The sequence below is a fragment of the Osmerus eperlanus genome, chromosome 25 (genome assembly GCF_963692335.1).
Source record: "Osmerus eperlanus chromosome 25, fOsmEpe2.1, whole genome shotgun sequence".
NCBI lineage: Eukaryota > Metazoa > Chordata > Actinopteri > Osmeriformes > Osmeridae > Osmerus > Osmerus eperlanus.
The window spans coordinates 2,235,469-2,257,015 of NC_085042.1; the positions used below are offsets into that span (position 1 = coordinate 2,235,469).

The window sequence follows — 21,547 nt, forward strand, 5'->3', positions numbered from 1 at the left end:
TGTCTCTCCTTGAACTGTGTAATTTTGTTTGTCATCTTTGTAATTTTTGTGTATTTTTAAATGTGCAAATGTTTTTAATCTAATCTACTTTAGACATATTACAATTGTGTAGGCCAATTTTTTTAAAACCTTTCCATTTTGGTAATCTGACAAACATATTATGTCCTGGGTACATAATACATGATTAAAAGCTTTCAGCCAATTTACAAAACAAAATACTGCAGTTGCTGAATCTAATACTACTGTATCCTTGTAAATGAATCAGCAGAGGATAATATAAAGGGTAATAATCAAGTATGTTTGCTGAATGAGCTTTGTATAAAACAAGTTAGGAATATAATAGTAAATGTTCACAGACTTAAAGGTAACCAGCAAGCACGGTCACAGCCTCTGTGACCAGTAGGGGTGTGATATTGCCTCTTGTACCAATCGCAGTGCATTTTCAGTGCAGTTCTGGTTAGGATGTATGCTGGAGGCAGACCTTGTTGAAGGCACCCGACCAAGAAGGACTGGACTACTCCTTCATGCAGACGTTGCAACGCCCCACACTGAGGCGCTGCTGCCTCTCATCCTTGAGCGTGGCTTGTGAGGAGGATCTGAACTGTCCGCTCCTGTCCACACGCGTCAGCCAGAAACTGTAGACGTTGGCAACGTAGTGGCACGTGCCACGCGGTCCCTGACACTCCACAAATGGCTGGGCACGAAATTCTCGGAGGCAGCTTCCTGACGATGTCAGAGACTGCCCACCCCCCTCATCACCAGCGCCTGTGTGCTGTGTAGCGGGGTTTGCTCGTTTAAGATTAGCAATACTTAATTTATAATAAAGTATGTAGTTCTTGGGGGCACCACCTCTTATTGTTAAAGGGATAGAGGAAACCTTATTGAATAATATTTAAATAATAGCCTTCGTAATAATCAGTCTAATCTTAAGGAATGAATTCGTTCTAAGAGTAGAGCCAATCGTAACATCAGTGAACACGCACGTCAAAATATCTTTACAATGAATTTATTCAAGTAAGGTAAACAGATCTTATGAAAAGTTGGATTATGGGTTTGATATGAGAGATTGGTTTCAATGAACAGAATGAAATGGTCTAACTTAAAGAAAGGCAGAAATTGTACAGTCAGTGATTACATCCTTACAAATCATAAACAGAGCAAACGCCAATGCCATGTCGAGGAGGAAAGAGCGTTAGCCATAGTTACGTTTGATCAGGGGTTGATCAATGATGTTGAGGGCGGTTTGCGCCAAAGGTCCATTTGAAGAATCTGAAGTCACAGCGCGGCTGCGCTGGGTCATGTGACTGAGTCTGCGGGATCTCAGTGAAGTCGCATTTGGAATTGCGTTTTTGGTCCTTCTGTTGAAACGTCCAGATAGTGTCGCGATCACTATAAAGTTGAATCTCAGGAGAAGCTTGGCGACGTCCTTGGAACGCCAATCCTGATGGCGTTCATGCCATGGTCGGTTTCGCTGGAGTCAGAGATTGATGGTCATCTTAGGGCTTTATACAGTTCGAGGGAGGACCCGTCTGGGGTCAGATGTGGATTGGGGGAAGCTGGGTTCTCAACTCCCCCCTCCTTCCTTCACACCTACCAAAGGTGTGATCTGATCTTTGGCTGGTTCATTCGATGGTTCAAATATTGTTCTGGACATCTTGGTACAGTTACAAAATATAGTTGAATGATTGTTTTATTATGATAGCTTCGTGTAGATACCAAGAATGACGTGGTTATCTTTCAGGAAGAAGGAGTTGTTACTAGAATCAAGATTTCAGTGAACACAACATTAAAACAAAGTAACAAACATAACACAAATATCCCTCTCATAATTCTCCACCTTGTACTCTTGTGGTAAAGGTGAAGTCTCAAGCACTTTCCTCAAAAGTTCTGATCAAGGTATGTTCTTTGTTCAAATCGCCGCCGAAACGGATAGCAAATGGTCGCTGGAGACGTGTTGTCTAAATCAGGCCCTTTGAAGCTTGCAAGCTAGCAGGAGGGCTGATTAGGTAGATTGGGGAGGCCCCCCCCCCCATTCTATGGTTCCTTTGCATCGGCGTTTGGTGGGTAATCAGCATACTGAGGGTGTCACAAGGGCTGATTCTGATGTGATTGAATCACTCTTCAGGTGTGGCAAGATGTTGGCTCCGTGTGGTCTTGTGGACCTCACTACATCCCCCCGGATGTCAACTTTCATAGACCGTCGTCGATGAAACTGTTGACATGAAGACAAGAGAAGAAAGACCACAGCAGCGTAACAGCATGTCACCCCCCCTCCCCAGACATTGGCATGGCTATGAGTGATTAAGCTATGACATGACATAGGAAAAAGGTTGAGAGGAAATTATTGAAACAAAAAGAGGCACTTGAAGTGGCTTACAATGGCCGTAGCAATTGAAGCTTTGTGACTAGGGGTCTAGATGAGGGAAAAGTTGTCGGCTTTCCAATCTTTTTAAATCAAACTAGTTTCAATAAACTCATTTAGGTTATGGTTACAATTGACTGCCAAAGACGTACACAAATAACAAATAAAGGTACAAGGTAATTATAGTACATACTTTACACAATTATAGTTACTAAGTAGCTTCTTGAAGTCAACGTAACTAAACCACATTGATGAACTGCATCTAATAATGTAACTTTAGTTTGGCAACCACTGTTATTTTAAAACACAGTTAGCTGTGGGAATAGTCAATGCTTTTTTCGACAAGCTATCGTGGCGGCATAATAGGTTACGTGTAGAAACTGCATTGTTTAGTTGCTTCTAAACAAAAGTCCTTCAGGACTAAGCACTACTGTCTGTTTCCCTGAACTAGACATGTGCACCAACGTATTAGTTGGTTGGTTAATTCACTTAACCAAATAGCTACACTATTAAAAATAGAGGCTATAATAAAGGCTCTTATGCTACTTTCCGTGAAGAGCTGGCCGAGGCAGATTACAACGTAAATGTCGGGGCAGCGGTGTTTCTGAGCACGCGCGTACCTCCGGTCAAACCTAGCCGCTTCCTTTGAGCTAGCTGGTCCCACACACACACTCGTGGTGGCGGTAGGTTACGTGTACAGAACTGCGTTGTTTAGTTGCTTCTAAACAAAAGTCCTTCAGGACTAAGCACTACTGTCTGTTTCCCTGAACTAGACATGTGCACCAACGTATTAGTTGGTTGGTTAATTCACTTAACCAAATAGCTACACTATTTAAAATAGAGGCTATAATAAAGGCTCTTATGCTACTTTCCGTGAAGAGCTGGCCGAGGCAGATTACAACGTAAATGTCGGGGCAGCGGTGTTTCTGAGCACGCGCGTACCTCCGGTCAAACCTAGCCGCTTCCTTTGAGCTAGCTGGTCCCACACACACACTAGCAGCTATTTCACGAAAAACAATTGAATACGCACACAGCCACTGTAGCCCAGGCACAGTAGTATTAAATACATGGTGCTACATACAGTTAGAGCTCGCTCTATTTTAACAGTTCGTTTCACAAAAGTTACGATTGCTCATTTCAATCTATCTTAGCCTCACACGGGGCGCCATTATGTAGCGGGGTTTGCTCGTTTAAGATTAGCAATACTTAATTTATAATAAAGTATGTAGTTCTTGGGGGCACCACCTCTTATTGTTAAAGGGATAGAGGAAACCTTATTGAATAATATTTAAATAATAGCCTTCGTAATAATCAGTCTAATCTTAAGGAATGAATTCGTTCTAAGAGTAGAGCCAATCGTAACATCAGTGAACACGCACGTCAAAATATCTTTACAATGAATTTATTCAAGTAAGGTAAACAGATCTTATGAAAAGTTGGATTATGGGTTTGATATGAGAGATTGGTTTCAATGAACAGAATGAAATGGTCTAACTTAAAGAAAGGCAGAAATTGTACAGTCAGTGATTACATCCTTACAAATCATAAACAGAGCTCACGCCAATGCCATGTCGAGGAGGAAAGAGCGTTAGCCATAGTTACGTTTGATCAGGGGTTGATCAATGATGTTGAGGGCGGTTTGCGCCAAAGGTCCATTTGAAGAATCTGAAGTCACAGCGCGGCTGCGCTGGGTCATGTGACTGAGTCTGCGGGATCTCAGTGAAGTCGCATTTGGAATTGCGTTTTTGGTCCTTCTGTTGAAACGTCCCGATAGTGACGCGTTCACTATGAAGTTGAATCTCAGGAGAAGCTTGGCGACGTCCTTTGGAACGCCAATCCTGATGGCGTTCATGCCATGGTCGGTTTCGCTGGAGTCCGAGATTGATGATCATCTTAGGGCTTTATACAGTTCGAGGGAGGACCCGTCTGGGGTCAGATGTGGATTGGGGGAAGCTGGGTTCTCAACTCCCCCCTCCTTCCTTCACACCTACCAAAGGTGTGATCTGATCTTTGGCTGGTTCATTCGATGGTTCAAATATTGTTCTGGACATCTTGGTACAGTTACAAAATATAGTTGAATGATTGTTTTATTATGATAGCTTCGTGTAGATACCAAGAATGACGTGGTTATCTTTCAGGAAGAAGGAGTTGTTACTAGAATCAAGATTTCAGTGAACACAACATTAAAACAAAGTAACAAACATAACACAAATATCCCTCTCATAATTCTCCACCTTGTACTCTTGTGGTAAAGGTGAAGTCTCAAGACTTTCCTCAAAAGTTCTGATCAAGGTATGTTCTTTGTTCAAATCGCCGCCGAAACGGATAGCAAATGGTCGCTGGAGACGTGTTGTCTAAATCAGGCCCTTTGAAGCTTGCAAGCTAGCAGGAGGGCTGATTAGGTAGATTGGGGAGGCCCCCCCCCCCCATTCTATGGTTCCTTTGCATCGGCGTTTGGTGGGTAATCAGCATACTGAGGGTGTCACAAGGGCTGATTCTGATGTGATTGAATCACTCTTCAGGTGTGGCAAGATGTTGGCTCCGTGTGGTCTTGTGGACCTCACTACAGCTGCAAGGTTCAGTATGTATGCGTTACAAACAGGCACTTCCACACACAGGCTTGCATAAGGCGACAGACACGTTAAGGCCCAAAATACATTGTTATTCTTACCATAAGGAAAGAGTACCCCATCCACAAATTCCTCCATTTGTGGGGGCACTGGAATGTGCTGGTGTCCTGACTGTGTATAGCTACGGCCGGGGAGGTTACTTTACACACTTTACAGAGGTCTCTTTGCCAGCCACAGGCATCATGGGCACAGCTGCCGTAGTGGAAAGCCAGTAGGACTTGTCATTGCTGCTGGCATAGTCACAGGTGCCCATGTTGCAGTAGAAGAAGGGCATGGTGCTGAACAGGCGCATGCAGGAGCCTGCCTGGCCTGGTGAGGGGTACAATTGTTATTCATGCACTTATATCGTTTCAAATTGATTATTGTAATTCTCTGTATTATGGCCTTTGTCAATCATCATCATCACACCTGCAGCTTGTCCAAAATGCGGCTGCTAGAATGTTGACTGGTACCAGGAAGAGGGTCCATATCTCCCCGATATTGGCCTCTCTTCACTGGTTGCCAGTCAAATATAGAATAGATTTGAAGGTGTTGTTACTTGTTTTTAAAGCTTTACATGGATTGGCTCCATTGTATATTTCAGATCTTCTTATGCTGTATCACACTTCCAGGCCCCCTTAGATCATCAAACCAGTTCCTTTTAGCCATTCCACAGACTTGGATGAAAACAAAAGGTGATGGTGCCTTTTCAGCTGTAGCCCCTAGTCTGTGGAATAAACTGCCAGTTTTTATCAGGTCATGCCCATCACCCAGATATTTAAGTCTCGTCTTAAAACATATATTTTTTATTTTGCTTTCGAGTCCGTTTAGGGTCACTCGTGCTTATTGTTTATTTTATTTATTTAAATCAGGCACCTGGCCCATATGAACAGATACAGACACATACACAAAAGGAGAATACATAACAGCTAAAATAATTTACCTAACATACGTGTCACCTAAACTAAACTTGACCCCCCCCCCCCCCAAAAAAGAAAAAGCTACCTCTTGAAGGCCATTTAATTGTGTTGTTTGTCTGTTGTTCCTACTTGTTGTTTTGCCCTACTTGATGATTGTGTACAGCACTTTGGTCGGCATTGGCTGTTTTTAAATGTGCTCTGTAAATAAACTGACTTGACTACACAGGAAACACCTGACGACTCCCCTCGTATGATTACTGGTTAGATACACTCCTTCGCCATCTACGTTGGCTAGAAACAGACGTGTGTTTTTGAGTGTGTAGTAGCTTAACCCTCGTGCTGTCACATGACCCAAAGGTTCATAACGAACCATCGTTGTGTTTACCCAATTTTACCCAATACAAAAACAAATAAAAATAATTTTCTTTTAACCATTCCAATGTGGGGGGTCTGAGACAGCCCGACAGTTAAAAGAAAATGCTTCACTTTGTTTTTGTATCCATACACAATGTTTGCATTGTGTATGGATATTTTGTCTCTCCTTGAACTGTGTAATTTTGTTTGTCATCTTTGTAATTTTTGTGTATTTTTAAATGTGAAAATGTTTTTAATCTAATCTACTTTAGACATATTACAATTGTGTAGGCCAATTTTTTAAAAACCTTTCCATTTTGGTAATCTGACAAACATATTATGTCCTGGGTACATAATACATGATTAAAAGCTTTCAGCCAATTTACAAAACAAAATACTGCAGTTGCTGAATCTAATACTACTGTATCCTTGTAAATGAATCAGCAGAGGATAATATAAAGGGTAATAATCAAGTATGTTTGCTGAATGAGCTTTGTATAAAACAAGTTAAATTTGTCGCAATACGACGGTGGGTCACAATGACTGATGGGTCAGAATGACCCGAAGATAACACAAGACGTATTAGATAATACCCAATTGCTGTGAAAGTACCAAGTCTATGAAGGGAATAGTTAAGACAAGTTCAAGACAAAATCAAGACAAGGAAAAACTCCCAGAAAAACTCACCAGAGGCCAAAAAAATTAAGAAACCTTGGGAGGAGCAAGTCGGTGCCAGGGATCCCCTACTCCAGAGATGGTTGGTGAAAGAGAGGTGCAGAACATAGGCTAAACATAGTCATACTGCAGGGAAGTGTCAATAGGTGTTGAAACACCAAAATCCAGTGTTCAACTTGGGTCAAAGTTGGTAAATGTCAGTTTAGAGGTAGCCACAGGGCTGGGGACAGTGATTGGCGCAGGATCACATGGGTCATGATTAGCATTCATGAGGTGCTTTGCATTGACCATTTCTGGTTAAAAATGGGCGTGTTCAGGGTGGGGTAAAATGCTGATTCACGTACGCACACTTGTGGTTAATCTGTGATTTATAAAGCTTACAGGTGTGCGTACGCACAGTTTTATAAATCAGATTTTTTGGGGGGCATACGCCATTTTTGGCTTTTGGGCGTACGTACACTTTTAGTAAGAATCTTACGCTCAGTTTTATAAATGAGACCCCTGTACTTTATGGAAGCAAATCGTGACCAAAATTAAAATTAAAATGCATTTGCAGAAATGCTTTTTCATTCTAAGAATGTGGCTGCATTATTTGACTCATAAATAAAATTACCGTATTTCTTCGAATAAACGCTGCAGCATTTATTAAATAACGTTCATTTTTGGTGCAGCGTTTATTCGAGGGCGGCGTTTATTCGAGGGCGGCGTTTAATTAGTAAGAGAGATTTCGTGAATTGTAGCTGCAGTGCAGCCATAGACAACTTCGTTGCTGGCATTGTGACAAATGAATCATGCAGCTAAAAACGCAGGTTCCATTTAGGCTACTACCGCTGACCTCCTCGTCTATTCTTTGCTTGTCTATGAGTGCGGCAACTCCCTTTCTCATTGGCTATCAATTTGTTGTGCGTTGGTAATACAACTGTCTCAATTGTTCACGGTTCCACATTGTGTAGAAATTTGAAGCAGCATGCCTAAACGTTCATACATGTTAGCTTTCAAACAGAAAGCTGTGCAGAAAGTTATGTACATGTGTAATAAATACTGGGGTTGAATTTAACCAATGAAATAACCGTTTTCAGATTTTTTTGAGTGCGGCGTTTATTCGAGGGCGGCGTTTATTACACAACTTTCATTTTTGGTGCGCCGTTTATTCGAAGAAATACGGTAGTAATCAATCATCACATTCGCATTTTAATTTTCTTCTTCAAGAGTGCTCAATCTTTCACTTAATTAAAATGAAAAAGAAATAGACATTTGAGATTTAATTTTCAAAATATGCCCCAGCAAATAGATACCAAAATTCAATTTGAAATGTGAAATTAAAATGCATTTGCAGAAATGCTTTTTCATTTTAAGAATGTGGCTGCATTATTGGACTCATAAATAAAATGAGTAATAAATCATTCCATTTTCATTTGCATTTTCTTCTTCAAGACTGCACATTTTATGCCATAATCAAAAAGAAAACAGAGCGGACATTGGTTTTCGTTTTCGTGGTCTGCCCGCAAAGTACTGCCCATAATTCGAAAACGAAAAAGCAATCTGAGCGGCGCAGCAGAGTGACGTCAGTAGCCGCTCTTCTTCAGCTCCCTGCTGACCGAGCTACCCATCTTGTTCGGTAGGGGGCGGTGTGCACTGCATTGCATTACATTGAAAATGTGCCGGGAAATTGATTGAATTGCCGGGTCTTTAGAGGACACATCACAGATCATGGCGCTCCCTCAAATTGAAAAATTATCTGTGATGCGTCCTCTAAAGAGTAAAGTCTTCCTTTTACAGCTGTAGTAAGCGACGACCTTATCTAGATTGTCTCAGCTCCTTAGTCTAGGACGATGGTCGGTTTCCCGTCGTCTCTGTCACTGATTTTTGCGTCTGTGTGGCGTGTACTTATGAGTAAAACGTTCTTGTTTTTCTTTGCGAGGTAGGAAACTAGAGTGGTGGTGGGAGTGAAGGCGAACTGCGACTACAGCACCCGTCGCGTCTTCGTCAGCAGCTCAGACGGGAGCTCCGACCTGTTCATTCAGACCGTGCAAACCATTTACATTTATGAATTTAGCAGACGCTTTTATCCAAAGCGACTTCCAAGAGAGAGTTTTACAAAAGTGCATAGGTCACTGATCATAACAACGAGATAGCCCCAAACATTGGGGTAGCCAAACATGAAGCATACATTGTGAAACCAAATAAGTCCCAAAGGGAAGAACTTTGAGAGGTCAAGTGCTTGGACTAGCATTTTCACCCTCTACAACATCCGGAAGATCAGGAGATACCTGTCTGAGCATTCCACCCAGCTGCTATGGTAATGTTTCTTGTTGTCATGAGGTTTGTAAGAGGTGAATAAATTGTCGCAAGGGTGGCAGTGTCGTAATACACAACGCGAACACTGCAGGGGGGTCACAAGGACCCGGAGACAGAGCGAAGGATAAAGAAAATGTTTCACTTTATTTTTTTTATCACGAAGGGTTGTCACAACATAGCTGTGGGTCACAATGTGGGAACAATTATGAGAAAACTGACAAAAGGAACAGAATGTGATCAGACAACATAGATTCCTGCTGACTCAGGTTCTCTCTTGGCCATGAGGTCCATTTAATAGTTAACTCTTCTCAAGGTCCTGGGTTTGACCTATTTATTCTAATTTCCAGGTGTTTGAGTTCTCACGTGTGTGACCAACCTGGATGCATATAAAAACAGGGACTGAACACGGAGGGTGACAGCACTCTACTAGCCTTCAGAATGAAGATAGACACTGTGGTTCTGCTGCTCTGTCTGGCTGTGACACGGGTCCAGGGAGACCGCACAGGGGGCCCAGAGAACGACACCACAAACAGACTCGGTGAACCCCAAACAGGAGGCTGCATGAGCGATGGTGCCATCCTGACTGAACTGAGGGCTCTGAGAGACATGGTGGTGGCTCAGAAGGTGGAGCGGACAAACATGGAGAACAGGATGACAGCTAGTCAGGGTCAAGTGGAGGAACTGAAGAGAGAGGTGGTGGACCAGAGGGTCCAGCTGAGCGTCACCCAGACTCAGTTACAGTTCTACAAGGACCAACTGTCGGTCACGCAGAGTCAGGTGGAAGAGATAAGAGAAAACACAGGTAATATTTGACCTGATTGTGTTACTGTATCATGCATTACTAAATATTACAAAATGGCTACTTGTCATGACAAATCAAAAAGAACAAGAAGAAGGTTTTAAGAAGAAGACTTAATCCTGTCTTTGTAAAAAAAAAGATTTATAGGCCTTGTACTTTTTCTTGATATATATATGTATATATTTATGAAGACATTCATTCTACTTTCTGTTTCATGTTTGACCTTCAAGCCCAGGCTGCAGATATTGTCACCCTGAAGACCAGGCTGACGGCCAGTGAAGGAGAGGTCAAAGATCTACAGACAGAGAACTTGGGTAATGGTGAACATAGTTTTTAGGCAATAATGGAAATAAATGTTGTTGAGTCATACATTAATAAATGCTTAATTCTGTATGCGTAGCCCTGGAAGCCAGACTAAGTCTCAGTGAACGCCACGTGGAATAACTGAAGGCAGAAAATGAGGGTAAATACAGACTGTTCTTCCCACACCAATATAATGCTGCATTACTTGGCTATCATATTCAGCATTTTCTACATGTTATTAACAGGCAGACCAAAGGTGGCATTCTACACGGCTCTAACTGATTCAGGAGCTGTTGGACCCTACAGGACTGACACACCACTGGTCTATAGCAAAGTCTTCACCAACATAGGCAACCCCTACAGCCCAGTAACAGGTACAGTTCTGGATATGCTCACCGAGAGCACACAGCTTGACATCAGAGTAGCCCCAACAATGGGACTCCATTCATCAGTCAACATTTCAATCACAGTGAAACAAAATGTTTTTTTCCTCTTGCTACTGCCCCTCTTTAGGTGTGTTCACAGCACCAGTGAGAGGAGTGTACTACTTCAGGTTTACCACCGCTCAGCCACCGTAATTCTGAGACCATAGGAGTTTACATGTACAAGAACGACCTCAGGATCATGTTCAACAGTGGCTACAATACCAGCGGTCAATGGAGATATGTAGCAAATGCTGTCACTCTGGAGTTGGAGCAGGGAGATAGGATTATGATGCATCTTCCAAGAGGCAGATGCCTGTTTGATAATTCTGATAATTATAACACCTTCAGTGGTTTCCTTCTCTTCCCCATGTAAAACACGCATGACCCAGATCTTAATAAAGCTGCAATTCCTCCTCGACCCCTGTATTAGTTCAAGAGTGAAGTCGAGACTGGTGGAGAGCTGATATGGTGATAAATGTGTTGGGCTGTCAGCATTGTTGAAGTGTTTATCTGGAGCAAAGACGAAGATTTATAAATGATGTCTGCTAACCACAATATTGTTATGGTTATGCAACGTGTCAGTTAATACCACAAAGATGGCATTAACAATAACAGTAAGCTAGTAATAATAAAGCAATACTCATCATCATAATATTAACATATACAGTATATATATAAAACTTAGCCTGCTTTGCCAAACCAGAACAACGACGGAACCAGGTATTCAAGTTTACAGGTAATTTAATCCAACACAATACGTAGGCAGTCATACTAAAAACACGAAGCAAAAATAGCAATGTATGTGGTGAGTTTCATGTAGAATAGTTCTACATTTCTAAAAACCAAGTGAAAGGAATACTATACAGTACTGACAGCATTGTTTTTTTTTTAATCTTGTGTGTTTTGGTATTTTTTCCACTCTTCTTGTGATTTGCCTCCTTTTCTCCCTCCGTCCAGCTGTCTAGGGCAGTTTGTCTTGACTCTGGGCCGGTTAACTCAGGGTTGCTGGGAGGGGTGTGTAGGTGAGTGGAGCTGAGAGCGAGAGAATGTAAGAGGTAGAAAAGATACAGAAATGGAAAGAAGCGTGGATGCAGGAGGGTATTTTGACATTTCCTCGTGTCATTCAGCACAAGGAAGTTAGAATTCATTTTCTGTCTGACATATTCACACCCACATTCACTTGTGAAACTGGATGAGTTACTTCATTATCACTTGTTATAGGCTCTGTCTGCTGTGTGTGTGTGGGGGGGTGGTGTGTATTTGTGTGTGGTGGGTGTGTGGGGGGAGTGTGTGTGATGTGTATGTGTGTGTGGTGTGCGTGTGGTGTGTATGTGTAGTGTGTGTGTGCATGCGTGTGTGTAAGGCTGGGGGCCAATTCCACACATGCTTTTTCTCCCACTGTGTTAACCATGAAAATCACCATCTGTTTTGGAAAACAGATTCCCCTGGCAACAGTGTCAGTGTGTGGGTGTGGGGTTATGACTTGGAGAGTCTCTGTGCTGTTTGTTTAATGTTTGCAGCGAAAACATTCTAGATATATTTTACTTGACATCTCCCGAAAGCTTATAGAGAAACTCAAACTGATCCAGGCTTCATAAGCATGTTACTCACCTGTGAGATATACGACACCTCGGTCCAAAACGATACTTTCCCTCCAAGAAGAACTGGCGAAGAAGAACACTCTGTCTGTCTGTGACACGGGCCCAGGGAGACCGCACGGGGGGCCCAGATAACGACACCACGAACAGTCTCGGTGAACCCCAAACAGGAGGCAGCGTGAGCGATGATGCAATTCAGTTCATCCTGACTGAACTGAGGGCTCTGAGAGACATGGTGGTGGCTCAGAAGGTGGAGCTGTCGGTCTACAAGGACCAGCTGTCGGTCACCCAGACTCAGTTACAATTCTTCAAGGACCATCTGTCTGTCACCCGGAGTCACGTGGAAGAGATGAGAAGAGACAACGCAGGTAATATTTGACCTGATAGCGTTACTGTATAATGCATTACTAAATATTACAAAATGGCTACTTGTCATGATAAATCAAGAAGAAGAAGGTTTTAAGAACATGTAATCCTGTCTGATTTATAGGCCTTGTACTTTTTCTTTATATATATAGGGAGTCCGGTGGCTGAGCGGTTAGAGAATCGGGCTAGTAATCTGAAGGTTGCTGGTTTGATTCCCGGCCGTGTCAAATGATGTTGTGTCCTTGGGCAAGGCACTTCACCCTACTTGCCTCGGGGGAATGTCCCTGTACTTACTGTAAGTCGCTCTGGATAAGAGTGTCTGCTAAATGACTAAATGTAAATATCTATATATTTATGAAGACATACATTCTACTTTCTGTTACATGTTTGACCTTCAAGCCCAGGCTACAGATCTTGTCACCCTGAAGGTCAGGCTGACGGCCTGTGAAGGAGAGGTCAAAGACAGAGAACTCAGGTAATGGTGAACATATTTTTTAGACGAAAATTGAAATAAATGTAGTAGAATCATACATCAATTCATGCTTCATTCTGTGTTTGTAGCTCTGGAAGCCAGACTAAGTCTCAGTGAACGCCACGTGGAAGAACTGAAGGCAGAGAATGAGGGTAAATACAGACTGTTCTTCCCACACCAATATAATGCTGCATTACTTGGCTATCATATTCAGCATCTCTACATGTTATTAACAGGCAGACCAAAGGTGGCATTCTACACGGCTCTAACTGATTCAGGATATATTTGGCCCTTCAACACTGACACATCACTGGTCTATAGCAAAGTCTTCACCAACATAGGCAATGCCTACAGCCCAGTAACAGGTACAGTTCTGGATATGCTCAGCTAGAGCACACACCTTGACATCAGAGTAGCCCCAACAATGGGGGGTCTCCATTCATCAGTCAACATTTCAATCACAGTGAAACAAAATGTTGTTTTTTCTTTTACTACTGCCCCTCTTCAGGTGTGTTCACAGCACCAGCGAGAGGAGTGTACTGCTTCAGGTTTACTGCCGCGGACATCCGTAGTTCAGGAAACATAGGAGTTAACATACAAGAACGACCCCCTGATCATGGGCAACGGTGTCTACAATACCGACGGTCATGCGAAATTTGTGGCAAATGCTGTCACTCTGGAGCTGGAGCAGGGAGATAGGATTATGATGCGTCTTCCATCAGGCTTTGGCCTGTTGGATTATTCACACAATTATAGCACCTTCAGTGGTTTCCTTCTCTTCCCCATGTAAAACACTGTGCCCAGGCTCGCGACCCAGAGCTTAACCCTCACACTCTCCTCGTTGTCTGTATAGGTCGCCCATGTAATCCAGGTGGAACTGGTCTGACTTGACAGCAAACCCCTCTCCGATGTACTCAGGTGTTGTCGTCTGTACACCCCCGTGTTGTCGTCGGGGTCAACGATGCATGGGAATGGGTCTCGGTGTAGAAATGGTGTGTTACAAGTCAATAGTATCGAATGCATTGTAGCAGTTCACATTACATGACAGTGCTTAGATTTCAGCCTAAAACAGCTCACACTGACTCTAATAAACTGTATTTCATCCTAGCCACGTACTACTGACAAGGTGGAGACCTTTACTTTGTAAAAGCTATAAAATAAAATGTGTATTTTGCGTATAAAGCGTATGACCCACCGCAGCGTCACAACGACCTCGAGACAGCGCGAGGGTGGCGCGATAGACGACGCATACAATGAGTTGGGTCACAACGACTTGGATACAGCACGAGAATGGCGTAACAGACTAGGATCGGTGAGTCACAGCGACTTGGTGCTCCGTCGATCCTGGCCTTCATCAGTCTGGACCGCTACCTGGCAGTGGTCAAAGCAACAGACACGCACACCTCAGGCATGAGACAGCTACTGGCACGGAGACTGGTGTATGTAGGTGAGTGTCTCTTATCTATCCCTTATCTCTCTCGTGACCATGCCTCTGTACTTGGTACATCTTCACTTGTATTCTCCATCTCCTGATCTAACCACCAAATCTCTTTGTCTCCTTTACCCCCTCTCTTTTTCCAGGAGCCTGGTTGCCTGTGGCTCTCTTGGCAGTGTCAGACATAGTGTTTGCTCAGGAAGCAGGAGATGAGGTGATGGTGTGCCAGCGATGGTGTGCCAGCGCTTATACCCAGCTGACAACGCTCCTCTCTGGGTGTCGGTGTTCCACCTGCAGCTGGTGTTGGTGGGTTTGGTGGTACCAGGCCTAGTTTTGCTGGTGTGTTACTGTGTCATTGTGCTTCTTCCTGTGTTGGCTCCCGTATGGTGCTGGCATCACTGTGGATGTCCTCATGCGCCTACAGGTCCTTCCCAGGGGCTGAAGTCTGGAGGTGGGGCTAAGGTGCTGAGGTGTGTGGCTGGCGGTGGCTGAACCAATGGCATTTGCCCACTGCTGTCTAAACCAACTGCTGTATGCCTTCCTGGGGGCGGACTTCAAGAGCTCTGCCAGAGGGGCGTTGACACTCTGTCGCGACGTCTGCAGTCTGAAGATTCTACCTCGTAGATGCCCAGGAACCTCTACTAGCACAGAGTCTGAGTCATTTAGTCTACACTCAGCTGACAGAATATGGGTGTGGATGTAGGTGTGGGTTATATGAGGGTGTAGATGTTTTGTCCTGTATATGAGTAGAGGGTAGTCTGATGGTCCATGACTTGCCCTTGTCTGAAAGATGAACTTTTCTGTAAATATGGTTTGTGGGTCGCTGTTGTTTTTAAGTTTGTTTATATACAATAACATTTCTAATGACGTTTTCTCACTTTTTGTGTTTCTCTTCCTGTCTCTCAGAGTTGTCAGTGTGTGTGTGTTTGTGTGTTAGTTTCAATTATTTTGGAGGTGTTCACCCCTATTCCCTCTCCAGTTAGTGATGGTAGTCTTGGATGTGTCTATATCACTGTCATCATCATCATCCATCATCACACGATTGTAATCTACTGACCTTCTGCTTGTTTAAGGTCCAGGTTGGCTCATTATTAACACACACGGCTTAGCATGTCATTAGACAAATCGAGTAATTCCAACCTTTTAAACTACTGGTAAGACAAGACCTACTACTTGATTCCGATGGGTGATTATTTGGTGATTTAGATCAGATAAATTGGTTGATTTGTTCTGTATTGGGTGCCAAAGGCAGCTGGGGAACCAGCCTAATAAAGCTGCCTGTCTGTGGATGCCAACCCCCCCCCCCCCCCCCTCCAGTCTCCTGTTGTCTCCCTGCCAACAAGTGGCGCCACTCCACCACTCCGTCACCTGGCCCAATCACTACTTTCTACTCAGTCACCTGTACCAATCACTACTTTCTACTCAGTCACCTGGCCCAATCACTACTTTCTACTCAGTCACCTGGCCCAATCACTACTCTCCACTCAGTCACCTGTACCAATCACTACTTTCTACTCAGTCACCTGGCCCAATCCCTACTCTCCACTCAGTCACCTGTACCAATCACTACTTTCTACTCAGTCACCTGGCCCAATCACTACTCTCCACTCAGTCACCTGTACCAATCACTACTTTCTACTCAGTCACCTGGCCCAATCACTACTCTCCACTCAGTCACCTGTACCAATCACTACTTTCTACTCAGTCACCTGGCCCAATCACTACTCTCCACTCAGTCACCTGGCCCAATCACTACTCTTCACTCAGTCACCTGTACCAATCACTACTTTCTACTCAGTCACCTGGCCCAATCACTACTCTCCACTCAGTCACCTGGCCCAATCACTACTCTCCACTCAGTCACCTATACCAATCACTACTCTCCACTCAGTCACCTGTACCAATCACTACTTTCTACTCAGTCACCTGGCCCAATCACTACTCTCCACTCAGTCACCTGGCCCAATCACTATTCTCCACTCAGTCACCTATACCAATCACTACTCTCCACTCAGTCACCTGTACCAATCACTACTTTCTACTCAGTCACCTGGCCCAATCACTACTCTCCACTCAGTCACCTGTACCAATCACTACTTTCTACTCAGTCACCTGGCCCAATCACTACTCTCCACTCAGTCACCTATACCAATCACTACTCTCCACTCAGTCACCTGTACCAATTACTACTTTCTACTCAGTCACCTGGCCCAATCACTACTCTCCACTCAGTCACCTGGCCCAATCACTACTCTCCACTCAGTCACCTATACCAATCACTACTCTCTACTCAGTCACCTGTACCAATCTCTTATCCTTGTACCATGACACTGATCACTAGGTGTGTATAACATGTTTTATTGCGCAGGATAAACAGAAACAAAGAAAAGCAACAACAACACAAACAACAAATGCATCCTATTTTTTAATTGAGAGAATCTGCAACAAAATTTCACATCCGGAATGCAGTGGTAAGGTCCTGCATTGTTACTGCCGTGGAGACGAGGAGGGAGAGAGGGGAGGGGAGAAGAAGAATGAGAGGCTGTAGCTCTCACTGTTGTCTTGGTTTGGTGAGAGGTGTGCGTATGTCTCAGAGGTGTGTGCGCAAGAGAGGTGTGTGTGTGTGCGGCTCACCTTGGCCTGGTTTTGAACAGGAAAGTACAGCTTGAACTCTGCAGGCAGCTCATCCTCTGAGTACAGTCTGTCAGAGAAATACACCCTCCGGAGGCGACAGTTAGAATGGATCTGAGGAGGAGAGGAGACAGACATTAAACACACTCTCTTCCCACCTGGTGTGTGGCAGTGTGTGTGAGAGGGTGAAGGTGTGTGTGTGGTTCCAGCCGTCATCCAGTCTTATGGGCATGGTGCAGATGAAGGGCTTGACCCAGGTTGTGCTCTGGTAGGCACTGGCTCGGAACCGCCGCCGCACGTTTATATCATCCAGGACCTGGGGGGACGGAACTGGACAATGTTCATCGGAAACTATTAATTATAAGCTTAGTACAACTAATCTATTTCCCGTACTGTACAGTTACAGTACATGCATGAAGCGCAAGATCAAAACTTAAAATGTTATAATTATAATAAGCTAGTAAGACTATTTTCTTTCCCTTACCCTTACGGTCAGTTTCACGTTCACTTCGAGATAAAAATTCTTCATATCAAGAGGGCACAAGTATAAACAAATACAAGGAAATCCTATTTAATAAATACATAAATCATAGATCGTCTAGCGACGGTGGCTGAAGATTTTTCCGAAACTTTTTTATATTTTTTTCTCCTTGAAACTGGATGGACATAACATTAACCTGCTGATTTCGCACTCTCCTTCCTTAGACATAACTCATAGCTCAAGTTCACCACATAATGTATTGGTCCTAGAGGTTCACTAGGAAATGAAATGGGGCCTACCCCGAGTTGTCTGTTGAAGAGATACAGATATGAATGCATCGTGGGATTTATAAACAGGAATGGGTTAATATATCACGATAGAAATGGGTTGATTTGTAATATATGATCTACTATCATTCCATCAGCTTCACAATTTACCTAAGGTTTGATTTACAGTCTGGTTTTGCAACTTTAATGTGTGAAGAAAAGCATAAAGTGAAGTACAGTTTCCATTCATGCGGCAAATGGTCTAATATATACAAACAGCACATACTAAACTTTTAAATAGCTTGTGAGTCTGCACTAAATAGCATTTAAACGGTAAAAGGACCTTACTTTTATATTTTCACTTTCATTGATCCTGTCAGTTAACTCCTTTACAGAAAAAATTGAAACATGATTAGCACACAAAGACAATACGATAGCAGGAATTAAATAGTAAATGAAAAGAGGCACTGTTTCTTTGAAATGTATGTAAATGACATCTGGCTAGTACTATAACAAAAGCTGACATCAGGCACTTGTGTGTCAGATATATATGATAGAGGTATTTATAAACAAATATGTCTATTGTTATAGAACATCCAGATATGGAAATGATGTCAGAATTCAATAAAGAATTAAGTTATGTGAAATGATTTTGTTGTCAACAAGTGAAGAGCGTTCCGATAGAAACCAATCCAAATGTATAATAACGAGCCCATAGGTGTATATGTGGAGAAGTATTAAAGAACCTAATGGCCCTTGGCAAAAAATTTGAGCTTTATTTGAGCTGCCCACTGAAAAGTTGTGAACAGTGTGGTGCTGAACTTGCTCCTCTGTCCTTCCTAATGTGGAGGTCCGCAAGTAAAATGTCCCTGTACTTACTGTAAGTTGCTCTGGATAAGAGCGTCTGCTAAATGACTAAATGTAAAAAATGATGCAAGTTATTATTTGGGTTGACAAATCTTGAAATGATTCCACTTTGTGTTTTTTGTTCAGGGAAGTGATTAGTGATCATTATAAAGTATAGAATTTGTCTGACATTAATAGATGTTACATAGGAAGAGTGACAAGATATGACAGAGGTGCAGTTACTAAGCACTGTACTGTGGCAGAAATGGGTGTGTGATCAACAGACAAGGGTGCGTCCAATTGAATACTTGAACAAGATGTTTCTTCCTTATTGACTCAAAGCATATTTCTGTCATGTGAAAAAATGTCATGAACTGCATACTTCACATATTCATTTCAAAGTGAACATTTTTAAAATAAAACATTATTCAGGAGGATTAACAGTTGTTGTTCAATAACTTGTTGGTACAACTTGGAAACATTACCACTTTTATCTAACAGATATGTATTACAGGCTTTTAACAATTACTTTGGTAAAAGACAACTTGCCCAAGAATAGTTTTGGTGTGTCAAGATGGACTGACTATGATAATGTGATGTCACAACACTGAAAGGGGAAAGGCATGTTATGTCATGACAATTCCACCCTGTTTTTCCCTTACATACGGTCAGTATTTTGCTTGTCTTGTTGTGTTTTGACCTCTAGAGGTCCTCATGGTGCCCTCATGCCCGGCTCACTCAGCTTGTAATCAATGTTATCAGGTTCACATGGGTCTCGTTCAGCTGTGTATATTTAAGTGACTCTGCCTCACAGCTTCCTTGCTTGGTGTTTAGTTGTTCTGAAGCCAGTTGCCTGGGTAAGTATTCGCTAACTCTGAGCCATCGTATTTTCTGTTGCCAGTGGAGTATTCCCTTCTCAGGTTTGTTTTGGATTTTTTTTCATCTTTGGAATATTTTAGTGGAATGCCCTTTTGGTTTTGTTTTTTTAAGACAATTTTTTGCTGTTCTTTGCTCCAGCTGTGGATTATTGCTAGAACTCTTATAATATGAGTTAATATATATAAAATATATTCTGCATCTCATGTTCTCCAAAGTGCGTCTTACAGTTGGGTTCACCATCCTCCAGTAGCTCCAGGATTGTGAGTCAGACCCTCACACCGGAGACCAGAGTTCGAGTCCCGGCTCTGACGAATACAAAACTCTCTTCTGATGTCATACAGGTGGACACCTCCTCAATAAAAGCTCATGCTGAAAAGGCCATGACAGACTTGAACACTGCAGGAGAGGAGAGAGCATCTCTGAATTAGCTGAGTGAAGTTAAACTCCTTTTAATATTGGTAAGTGTTCAAATGTTTAAAACTGAATAGTTATCAGAAAATGTACAATTCTGATCAAAGAAATTAATTCATGTTAAACATCTGTATTCATAATATAGTATTTGAATGAATACAAATTAATATTGCGCTAAAAGTTGAATAATGATCACCATTCCATGCTATCTTTAACTGACATCGGAATAACTGCAATTTCAATGTTACTGGAATACAAGATGCTTATAAAATGTTGATTAATATTATTATGCTGAAAATACAAACACACTAGACTTGTGACTGACAAAGACATAACTGCAACATTTCTCTAATTCAATGAAGTTGCGTACACCATTTATTTTAGATTCTTTCAGAATCGAAGGAAAAATGATTGGACATAAAATGCTTCTGCTACTTTTGATTATTAGTAAGTGATTTTAATGTATTCTAATAGCATTGAACTGAGGTAAATCATTTATATTTTCAATTTCAAACATTTGGAAAATAATGAGCATTGATCAACTAAATAGGTTTGGGGAGCTGTCAAACTACAACTCCTGCAACAACCACTGCTGTCCCAGCAACAACCACAACAGTGCCAACATCCACAGATGCTCCTACAACAACCACAGCTGTCCCAGTGCCAACATCCACAGTGCCAACATCCACAGTGCCAACATCCACAGTGCCAACATCCACAGTGCCAACATCCACAGTGCCAACATCCACAGTGCCAACATCCACAGTGCCAACATCCACAGTGCCAACATCCACAGTGCCAACATCCACAGTGCCAACATCCACAGTGCCAACATCCACAGTGCCAACATCCACAGTGCCAACATCCACAGCTGCTCCTGCAACAACCACAGCTGCTCCTGCAACAACCACAGCTGCTCCTGCAACAACCACAGCTGCTCCTGCAACAACCACAGCTGCTCCTGCAACAACCACAGCTGCTCCTGCAACAACCACAGCTGCTCCTGCAACAACCACAGCTGCTCCTGCAACAACCACAGCTGCTCCTGCAACAACCACAGCTGCTCCTGCAACAACCACAGCTGCTCCTGCAACAACCACAGCTGCTCCTGCAACAACCACAGCTGCTCCTGCAACAACCACAGCTGCTCCTGCAACAACCACAGCTGCTCCTGCAACAACCACAGCTGCTCCTGCAACAACCACAGCTGCTCCTGCAACAACCACAGCTGCTCCTGCAACAACCACAGCTGCTCCTGCAACAACCACAGCTGCTCCTGCAACAACCACAGCTGCTCCTGCAACAACCACAGCTGTCCCAGCAACAACCACAACAGTGCCAACATCCACAGATGCTCCTACAACAGTGCCAACATCCACAGATGCTCCTACAACAGTGCCAACATCCACAGTGCCAA

At 43.0% G+C, this 21,547-nt stretch overlaps 1 protein-coding gene, 1 long non-coding RNA gene and 2 pseudogenes across 2 annotated transcripts; 3 read left to right on the plus strand and 1 right to left on the minus strand.

Annotated features, from left to right (window-relative positions):
• Positions 1 to 5,460, minus strand: LOC134012314 (collagen alpha-2(IV) chain-like). The gene is given in 4 exon segments (XM_062452107.1): positions 1 to 772; positions 5,034 to 5,149; positions 5,152 to 5,301; positions 5,445 to 5,460. Coding segments are annotated over 4 exon segments (540 nt in total). The 3' UTR covers positions 1 to 514.
• Positions 5,461 to 9,413: 3,953 nt separating this feature from the next.
• Positions 9,414 to 13,999, plus strand: LOC134011965 (cerebellin-4-like; annotated as a pseudogene).
• A 153-nt stretch (positions 14,000 to 14,152) lies between these two features.
• LOC134012315 (C-X-C chemokine receptor type 4-B-like) lies at positions 14,153 to 15,108 on the plus strand (annotated as a pseudogene).
• Positions 15,109 to 20,063: 4,955 nt separating this feature from the next.
• On the plus strand, positions 20,064 to 20,829 carry LOC134011972 (uncharacterized). Its single transcript, XR_009928520.1, has 3 exons — positions 20,064 to 20,177; positions 20,515 to 20,577; positions 20,681 to 20,829. It is a non-coding gene; the product is annotated as an uncharacterized LOC134011972 (long non-coding RNA).
• The last annotated feature ends 718 nt before the right edge of the window (positions 20,830 to 21,547 follow it).